The sequence below is a fragment of the Amaranthus tricolor genome, chromosome 2 (assembly GCF_026212465.1).
Source record: "Amaranthus tricolor cultivar Red isolate AtriRed21 chromosome 2, ASM2621246v1, whole genome shotgun sequence".
Classification (NCBI taxonomy): domain Eukaryota; kingdom Viridiplantae; phylum Streptophyta; class Magnoliopsida; order Caryophyllales; family Amaranthaceae; genus Amaranthus; species Amaranthus tricolor.
The window spans coordinates 10,282,708-10,293,326 of record NC_080048.1 but is presented as its reverse complement, the minus strand read 5'-3'; the positions used below and the strand labels follow the sequence as shown (position 1 = coordinate 10,293,326).

Genomic DNA, 10,619 nt, shown 5'->3' with positions numbered 1-10,619 from the left:
TACTGGATACGGTCGTGCGTTTTGTGCGACTGTGTCCATTTACTAGTGTACTAAAAAATAAAGCAAACTTTAAACGATTGTCATTTATCGTTCAATTGTCGAAATTGTGCATTTGGTATTTCGTTGGAAAGCTCTTGAAGTCTGATTTCTAATGTCGCAAACCTTGCATTAATGTGATTTTCTTATTAAAAGTAATGGCAAAAAGAGTAAACATGTATCAAATTTAAATACGAAACTTTTACATTATAAACACTTTTCTTTTTTTTTTTTGTATCATCTTCTTTGTAAAACATCTTCAATCGAGTTAAAATAAAAAATTTAATGAAATAAAAATAAAAATATTAATCAAATAAATAATTGGACCCAGTCGCTCTAAACTTGCAAGTTTGCCTAGGTAAAGTTATACAAACTGTGCGACTAGGTCGTTTTTTTTATTATTTTAAATATTTTTTTTTAATTAATATTTATTTTTATAATTTAATTAATATTAATTATTATAGTTCAATAATGATAATATTTTATTTTGGCCATTAATTAATATTAAATATTTTCGCATAAACTTTCGCATTAATCTCTTGGTATATATACATAACAATCCTAAACCCATACATAAACTTTCGCATTAGTTATAATTAATCGTGATTAAGCAAATGTTTTGTTTCGGGCTGTTACAACTAATTTGGGAAATACTTTTTCAATGAATACAAAAGTGGGCATTTTCTATGTTTTCTAGCTTAACAAATAATATATTTTGAAGTATGCATTTTCTACCTATCAATACATTAAAGGTTTGTAATCAGATTATTTTTCTTTATCATTTATACTATGATATACTTGTGATCTTTTATGTGTAAAATAATTACAATCTAAAATTTTGTCTATTGCATCGGATAAAATCCTACCAAGATTAGGAAGAAAGTGTATATATATATAATATATATATGATTTCCTTTACCTTCCCTTTGATTTTATGTACATGTGACATTAAATAATTAATACTTCTTCTATATTTTAATGAATATTTACAATTTAATAATAATGTTATTATAACTAGAAGATAAAATTTTGAAGTAACTATTATAAATTATTATTATTATTGGCGGATCCAAGATTCAGAGTTTTCTAGGGCACTAATGAATTGACGAAATTTTGTCAGTAGTTCGTTTGTAAAATTAACCACTAAAATATTTTTTATTTCGGCAAAGTGACTTGTGGAAGCCCAATAATATCAAAACTAAGCAAAAGTAATATAATAGGTAACGAACGAACAAATTACAATTATTCTCGCCTACTTTCACTACAAAAAAAAAAAAAGCAAACTTCCGACTCGACAAAACAGTCGTCATACGAAAGCTGCAGATATGGTTCCCTATTTTCATTCAAGTTAAAGTCTTTTAATTTCTTTATTTATTTATTTAATATTATAAAAATGTGTAATAGACTAATAGTAATATTTTGTTCGGTAGCTCTACCAGCTACTACAACTTCTAGCTTTCCAATAAGGTATTATCCGCACCTTTTTTTAATCATTACATATGTAGGATAATAATGATCCATGATCTCTTATTCATTAATCTCTTGGTATGTATACATAACAATCCTAAACCCATACATAAACCCAAGATATAAACATTACATAATTAACCAAATTATATACCCTAAATAATATATTACAATTATACTATTACCTTAAATAATATATTCCAAATATATTTTAATACACCCCCTCAATCAAAGCGGGAGGATCACGGATACTGAGATTGTACCGAACGAAACTCATCAAATAAGATCCGTGGAAGACCCTTGGTGAATATGTCTGCAATATTAAATCGAGAAGGCACATGGAGAATGAGAACATGACCCTTAGCTACCTTTTCACGGACAAAATGAATATCAATCTCTATATGTTTATTGTTTAGTGCGCTAATGTTGAAGAGGGTTACCAGCTAAGTACATTGCACTAACATTATCACAATAGACTAAAGTCGCTTTCGAAATGGGACAGTGAAGCTCTAGGAGTGAATTGCGTAGCCAATAAGTTTCGGCTACAACGTTTGCAACTGCTCTATACTCGGAATCTGTACTAGAACGTGATAAAGTAAACTCGCGTTTGGCTAACCATGAAATTAAGTTATCTCCAAGAAACACACAATAGCCCGACGTAGATCGTCTGGTATCAGGACAACCAGCCAATCAGCATCAGTATAGCACATCAAAGAGGAGACAGAAGAAGCAGTAAGATGAAGACCCAACTGTAAAGTCCCCTGAACATAACAAATTATGCGTTTCAACTTTCATTGCAGTCAAGTGTTTCTCTTGGTGATCATGCATGCTAAACTGCATATGAAATATCAGGACGGGTAAATGTGGGATACTGAAGAGCTCCAGCAAGACTGCGAAAAAGAGAAGGATCGACAAATAGAGGACTATCATGAGCACTCAATTTACTAGTAGTATCAATAGTAGTGTATGTGGATTTGCAGAATGACACACCAGCTCGTTCAACTATATCTCTGGCATAAGTAGTCTAATATATTTCTCGTATCGTTTATATTTAGAGTTATAAATATTTAAATTTTACAAAAATTTAATATTATAAATATGTGTAATAAGACCCAGATCCAGACCCTAATTTTTTTATTGGACCCAGACCCGGATTCGGATCCGTAGGGTTTGAAAATTTTGGACCCGAACCAAAACCCTTAAGGTCTGATGGGTCTAGGGTCTGGATCTAGGTCCAGTTTCATTTTTTTCTGAAAATTTTTTAAAAATATATTATGAAGTACAATTTTCGACCATTCACATAAAATTATTTAAACATTTTTGACTAACGAGGATCTTCTAATATTTTATACTAATTACGCGAAATATATGAAGTTTTCAAACATTCAAGTTCATATAATAAAATATTTATCAAGTCTTTAATTTTTAACGTATAGATACAATGACCACATTTTGAATTACATGAATCGACAAAGTTTAAAATCACATAATGTTGAAAAATACAACAAAATTTCAAATCAAACAATTAAATACACATGATAGCTAATATATAATTTTTTTAAAAAAAAAATGTAAATGGGTCCATGGGTCGGATGTAGGTCTCAAACATGTAGACCCAGACCGACCCGAATTCGGACCCTAAGGTCGTAGACCCATATCCAACCCTGATCCATAGGGTCCAGAAATAGGTGGACCCAAACCCCTAAAATTAGGGTCAGGTCGGGTCTAGACCCTTAGGGACCAAGACCCATGCCCATCCCTAGTTTTAATGCAGTCAAGTGACTCTCTTGGGGATCATGCATGTGAAGACATATTTGCTGAATTGCATATGAAATATCAGGACGGGTAAATGTGAGATACTGAAGAGCTCCAGCAAGACTGCAAAAAAGAGAAGGATCGGCAACTGGAGGACTATCATGAGCACTCAATTTACTAGTAGTATCAACAGGAGTGGATGTGGATTTGCAGAATGACATACCAACTTGTTCAATTATATCTCTGCCATAAGTATGCTGAGACAAAAATAAGCTTTCAGGTTTCCAAGTTATAGGCAACAATGCCCAAAAAATAATGAAGTAAACCCAAATCCTTCATAGCAAATGTAGGAAAATAGTAAGTAGAATAAAATAAAGATATTATTTCAGAATATTATGTTTTAGAAAATTAAGATATTTTTAATATTTAGGATATATATATATATATATATATATATATATATATATATATATATATATATATATATATATATATATATATATATAGATATATATATATATATATGTATATGTATATATATATATATATATATATGTATATATATATATATATATATATATATATATATATATATATATGTATATATATATATATATATATATATATATATATATATATATATATATATATATATATATATATATATATATATTCTGTATGCAATCTCTTCTGTATAGAACTTGTGTTCTTCCTTTTTCCGTATTATTAGAAAACTGAAATTGGACTTAATTTGCTAAAATTAGGTGAAAATTTGATTCGGATTTATAACAGTTCGATTTACAATCGGTTCGGGTTTGTATCAGTTCGGGTTAAAAACAGTTCGATTAATAATCGATCGGGTTTGTATCAGTTCGGGTTAAAAACAGTTCGATCTTAATCGGTTTTAGTCAGGTTACATTCGGTTACGTGCATAATTCGGGTCGGATTTGACTCGGGTCGATTATTGTTCAGTTCGGGTAACATCGGTTAAGGTTTATATGTCGGTTATAAAATTCGGTTGCAGTTCGAGTTCGATTTTGCCCTTTTCGGTTATCAAACGGTTCGAGTGAAGTATCGGTTCGGGTAATTGCGGTTCGGTAAACCTAAAAAACTTACATTTTTTCGGGTCGGATAATTTTCGATTCTGGGTCGGATTTTCGGGTCGGGTTTGTTTTGAACAGCTCTAGCTATTATTAACAGCGAACAATTACAAAGATAATTAGGCACACTTGCTTGTTTCAATTTTTATTGTTATTTTCTTGGGCCATGTCAATTTTATAAGGCTTATTTTTAGACTTTCAATTATTAAAACTTTCTATAATTAAATAAAATCACCATTAATCTCATGATTATCAACTTTTCCAAATTGTTAGGAAATAGATTAGAAAAGTTAATTTTAGTTATTTAATTAAAATAACATTCTTTTGGAGAGAATTAAAATTAACATTAAGTCACTTTATATAATTAAATAAAATCACCTCTAATCCCATAATTATCAACTTTCCCAAATTTTTAGAAAATAAAATAAGAAATCTAATAATTAAAATTCTAAAAAAAAGCCTTGTGAAATTGACATGGCCCAAGAAAATAACAATTATAATTGAAACAAGAAAGTGCACATAATTACCCTTGTAATTGTTCGTTATTAATAACAGCGAACAAAAATGCTTGATAAAAATCTTTGTTCGTTGTTACTAAAAGTGAACAAAGTCCTTGACTTATTTTACCAAGCTTCTAACCCCAAACCTGTGCTCCAGAAAAAAAGTTTTTATTTTGAAAAATAAGTTTAAAAGTTGATTATTTTTTGAATTTTTTATATTTATATTAATTTTCTTATTCTTTTCAAATTTTTATAGCAATTAAGGTATTTAGTACTCCTACAAGCTTTAATTACATCGTGGCCTCGCACAGTTGCACAGCAACGTAACCTACTTGTAAAGGGATTCATAAATCTAATTAATCTATATCTGCAACAAACAATATTCATTCATATAATTATTACAAAATTGACTACTAATTAAATATTGATTTAAATTGATACCACCATTATTTTTCGCATTAAATTTGTAGAAGACCATCTCACCATAGTTATAATTAATTATTTTAAATTATAAAAATATAAATTAAAATAAAATATCAAAAAAATGTTAAAAAAATATTTTAAAAATTTTATGATTTTTTTATTATTCAGATTATTTTGTATGTAAATTTTTGAAAATTTTCTAATATTAAATTAATTTTTAGTTTACTATTTTTGTGAATTGCATACTATAGCAAGTCATCGGGTTACTCAAGACAAAAACCCCTAAAATTGGGATTGTTCATAATTAATCAATAGGTTGGATAATTACAAGAAAATCATAAAAAAGTTGAATTATTATAGATAATTTTTTCCTTAATTTTTTTAAAGAATTCCCAAAATAAGTTTAGGAAAATTTTAATTTCTAAAAAAGTGTATGGGTCCGAACCAAAGTTAAAGTTTTCATTTTAATTTTTAAAAGAATTAAATTTATTTTATGCATTGTTGGCTACTCAAAAAAACCCGGTTCCTAGTTCCTGCATATTTGGTCAACAAACTACTCCTATGTCCCAGAATGATTGCCACAATTGAAATTAAAATCTCTCACAAAAATATCGATGATGACAATCAACATGGGACGAGTAACAAGTTCCCTTGATTCACAACAGCCTTAATGAAAAAGCTTAAGCAAAGACCGTCTACAGAAAGAGCTTAACAAGTTCTTGCACATTTGTTGAGCCTATTTTGGCTAGATAATTGATTAAAAACATAACAAATGAACAAACAGTGACGTACCAAGGAATTGATTTCAATTTTTCTTGAGGCCTTGGCCAAGTGATAGATGGAAGGACTGCAGCTCTTACCAAAGGTGAGACTGGCACCTGCTGACAGAGAATGGTGAGAATGACTAAGCACACCATTTCATCTTTACCTGAGTTAAAGAATGTCAAGAATGGCGAGAATGGGACCCGCTTATACAAAATGGCAAGTATGGCGACTGGCGAGAAATGGTCAAGAAGAAATGGAAAGATGAGAATGCGAGAAGAAGATAAAGGAAAGGCACTTGCTGACATGTACAAAGTATTGTTCATCATGAACAATATTCCTTGCTTACAAATGTTCTATATTTAGAGGATGTAATCCCTTCGAAGGCAGAAAGATCCGGAGGAAAAACACTCATCTCCATCCATTTCTCTTCCATTCCCTCCGAAATAGCTTTCCTTCCATTTCGCTTCCTCCTAAATAAACCACCAAGAACAAACTCCCTACAGATTTCAATTAGAAAGAGCAAGTTTCACGCTTCCACGTAAAATATAGAGGATAATTTTGTACAATTATAGCTCAATAACTCAAAACTAAATAAAATTAGATAATATGAAACTAAAAATCAACGATGATAAAAAAAACTAGATGAGAAAATCAAAAGGTAATCTACAACTCAAACAACCCAGAAAAACGGTAAAATTAAGAGAATAAAAACTACATTCAGTTCCCTACATAGTGATGTGCAAGAACATGTCTCATAAGCAGTTAAAAAAGTAGTAGAATTTGACCGTTATGATCATTAAGATTACAAATTTGGTTTTAATCTTGACATGCTCAAAATCTCAAGAAATAACCTTGCGGATAAACAACCTTGTAACCCCAAGCTCTGCTAGCAATACTCTGCGAATAATCTGCAGTACATGATACATACATTATTGTTTGACAACTTGTTTGGATACAATGACTTGGTGAAAAAGTTCGAAAATAGAATTTTATTTATATTTTTTTTCTATCTTTCAAATGATATATGTAAGAGGGTAAGAGAACAAAATCAACAACACAAGTCCTCAATTCTCACATAATAATAGCGACAGTAAGTCACTAAATCAAAAAGTATGATAGGCAATGAACAAGAATATCCTTTGCCATATGAGATAAGATAAGCAATGAACAACCATCCATAAATACTGATTAAGTTCCAAAATACATTGAAGTATAGTACCCTAATATTTGTATTAGTCTTTTAAGAGGAAAAAAATTGAAGATGAAAGGCAAATAAAAACCTAATAGAAGTATTTAATTTTTTAAATAATACCGATAAAGTTCCGCAATGCATAGTTGCTTATATTCTTGTACAATCCAAAATGGTAAATGAGGTTTAGAAGAGGGAGTACCATTTTACAAAATCAGTAATCCTGTTTTCCCAAATTACTTATTGATTTGTTTTTAAAAAAATTAGAGCGTACATAATTTCAAATCTGAATTAATTTCTCTTACTATTCTGAAGAATAAAAGAAAGAGTTTTGTTGATAATACTACATAATATAGCATCAAACTCGATGATGGTAACATGTCCTTATCTGAATTGATGACAAGGTATACTTGATGTAATAAGTACTTTATATATTAACCACAATAATGCATGAGCAATTTGACACGAAACATTCCATGGTATTAATTTGACAAGGTTGGAATCATGATAATTAGGATACGGACCATCTTGAAGTTTAGCAAAGAAATAAAACAGCTTGGAATCATCTGCAACAAATTTGTGCACTGCAACAAACATCTCAAATATTATGATAAAGTTGCACAACTGTGTTTGGAGTAGAATTAGTAGTTCAAATTGGTACAATGTTTTTTAGGGTGGGTTTCATGGGAGGAAGGGGAAGAAATGCATGAGGTAAGGATCCTTACACCTCAAATGTCCATGCAGAATTTCAATCAATTCAAATAGCCCATGATCCTTACATCTCACTCTCCTAGGGTATCAATAAGTCCATTGGAAATATTTCACAAAAGTACAACATATCAAATCAAACACTTAAGACTCGTAATAGCTCACACGCCCTATTCAGAATTATCAGTACTTCTTTCACAACTCCCACAAGATTGGTCGTAGCAAAATTTGTAAAGACTCGTCATTGTAATTGACTCACATCTATGGCATTAATATTTGAGTTAATATGAAGTACATAAAATAGTTCAACAATGAGATATAAAATAAAAGAAAAGGGTGGTCATGTTATGCAAGGTAAAATAAAAATAGATGCTATAGCATATCTTCAACACACATATGCCTAATCAATCAGTTTGTTACTCCGACTCTTCATTTTGGTTCACGTACCCATATCCAATCCTTGATACTAGGACATTGGACACTTCATTTTAGGTATAAAAATTGCATATTGAGACGGGTCCGATGCTAGTAAACGCACAGTTTTCCGAGTATGTCGATACCGATACCTGAGTCAACCCCCCAAACTAATTCAACTTCTAATGGGGAGCAGTGGGAACTTCAAAAGAAGAGACACAAGCAAAGAGGTAAAGATTGTAAGCAATGCAAAAAAAAAAAAAAAACTTTAAAACAACTGCATATAAAGAACTTTATAAGTGAATCTACAAAAGGAATACAAAACAATCGATCAGCTATATAAGAGAAAAAAAATAATCAACAGATAATGCCCAAGACAGTATGACACTAAACAAACAATAGGGAAAATAAAAAGTGGATACAATCAAATAAAAAACGATGAAGTGGACTTTAGTATTCAAAACTGAACTCTTTAGAATTGTAGTAGGTTAGCGCCTTTTCGGCAAGAGGCTTATAGAAATTCAAATTAGCAAGAGTAGCCACCCTCCTGGGAGGGCCTTCGAGATATCCAGGGCTAAACAAAGCAAAACAAAGAAAAATACCCACTGAAGGGGTAACGAAATAAATAAAATCGGGTTCAAAAAATAAAACAAAACAACACAAATTAAATCAAATATTAAAATTAAGCAAAGATTACACACATACAATTGATCACGATCAAGGTAATGATCTCCAGGATAATCCAGGCTGGAGAAAAAACAAACAAAAAACCAAGTGAATTATATTACTATGATTAAAAATTCAAGTCAATAAAATTAAGGATAATCCAGGTTTGGGGCCTTTATGCGGCACAGATGGTAAACGAATTATGGATCGGAATTAATTAAAAACATAACAAATGAACAAACAGTGACGTATCAAGGAATTGATTTCAATTTTTTTTGAGGCCTTGATGCATGAACTACATCACCGCCATCGGGGTCCATCGTCGCCATTAAAAGAGCTTTTTTTTCTGAAAAAAACTTACAAATACAGGAAAAACAAAACTACTATTTAGGGTTATAACATATATTTAGGGTTATAAAAAACAGAGATTAAAAAAAAAAAACAAAAACAAAAACAAAACAAAAAAACCTAACACAAATATAATAGAGATTAAAAATAACAAAAATCAATAACCCTAACTAGAATGAGATCAGTTAACCAAACATAAAAAACAGAAAAAAAAAAAAAAAGATAATCAAAACAAATCGAAAAACTTAATAGAGATTAAACGAAAATTAACAAACTAACCTTGAAGATGAAGAGATTTGAAGAAGAAAGGGTTAAGGTTAGAGAGAGAATTAGAGAAGGACGCGGCGAAGAGGGTTTTCGTGAAATGGTAACTGCCCTAACTGGAAAATGAAATGGGTTATAGATAGGAATGCAAACGGGGCGGGGCGGGTATTTAATTACCATCTCCATCTTCATCCCCACTCATCAGGTTTATAAAACGTCTTTTTCCATCCCTCAATAATTGTAATATACCCCTAGATTCCGAAGCTTGTTTACTAGCAAAAAGTCATAAACAAACCTATCTTCCTAGTTTGACTCATAGTACTAAACCATTTGTTTTGATACATTCTGATATTTAGGGTCCTGCTTCTGAGTTTAATACGCATGGTTTTTCTTACTATGTTTTTTTTGTGGATGATTGTACTTGTATGAGTTGGGTTTACTTCTTAAAACACAAATCTAAGGTTTTTGATGTCTTTGTTAAGTTCTATAATATGCTCATCACTCAATTTCAAACACAACCACAAATGCTTCGATTAGACAGGGGGGGAACACATCAACTCCGAAATCCAAAATTTCTTTTCATCTCAAGTCTCATTCATCAAACCACTTGTTTAAATACTCCACAACAAAATGGGGTAACTGAACGAAAGAACCGTACTCTCCTTCAGATAACCCAAGCTCTTATGTTTAAAACTCATATTCCCACCCATTTTCGGCCCGAAGCAATTGTCACTCCCACTTACTAAACTGTCTTCCCACAAAATCCATCAATTTCAAGACTCCCTTAGCCACCCTCCAAACGCATCATACTATCCCCTCTTCTCATTCCTTACCTCCACGTGTGTTTGGTTGTGTTGTGAATGTTCATCTTCCTAAACAAGCCCGTAACAAACTTGAACCTCGTGCTCTAAAATGTGTCTTTTTTGGGTATAGAGTAACTCAGAAAGGGTATCGATGCTATGATCCAGTCCATAACAAACTCTA

At 31.0% G+C, this 10,619-nt stretch overlaps 1 protein-coding gene and 1 long non-coding RNA gene across 2 annotated transcripts; both read right to left on the bottom strand.

Moving 5' to 3' along the window:
- Nucleotides 1–1,745: 1,745 nt before the first annotated feature.
- On the bottom strand, nt 1,746–5,245 carry LOC130805495 (uncharacterized mitochondrial protein AtMg00810-like). Its single transcript, XM_057670270.1, has 5 exons — nt 5,153–5,245; nt 3,245–3,515; nt 2,249–2,393; nt 1,966–2,170; nt 1,746–1,871 (listed from the first exon to the last, which is right to left on the bottom strand). Exons 1-5 carry the CDS (start codon nt 5,243–5,245, stop codon nt 1,746–1,748), a joined length of 840 nt encoding a protein of 279 aa, XP_057526253.1.
- Nucleotides 5,246–5,611: 366 nt separating this feature from the next.
- On the bottom strand, nt 5,612–9,789 carry LOC130805321 (uncharacterized). The gene is made up of 3 exons (XR_009040196.1): nt 9,651–9,789; nt 9,063–9,104; nt 5,612–6,954 (listed from the first exon to the last, which is right to left on the bottom strand). It is a non-coding gene; the product is annotated as an uncharacterized LOC130805321 (long non-coding RNA).
- Nucleotides 9,790–10,619: the final 830 nt, after the last annotated feature.

What these genes read in the sequence shown, in the direction of transcription:
- LOC130805495 (XM_057670270.1), bottom strand. Translation starts at nt 5,245, where the DNA reads ATGAATATTGTTTGTTGCAGATATAGATTAATTAGATTTATGAATCCC. An exon ending in CAACTGTGCGAGGCCACGAT is followed by an intron (nt 3,516 to 5,152) that starts GTAATTAAAGCT and finishes TTTTTGTCTCAG; the next exon opens with CATACTTATGGCAGAGATAT. An exon ending in CTTTAGTCTATTGTGATAAT is followed by an intron (nt 1,872 to 1,965) that starts GTTAGTGCAATG and finishes GTCCGTGAAAAG; the next exon opens with GTAGCTAAGGGTCATGTTCT.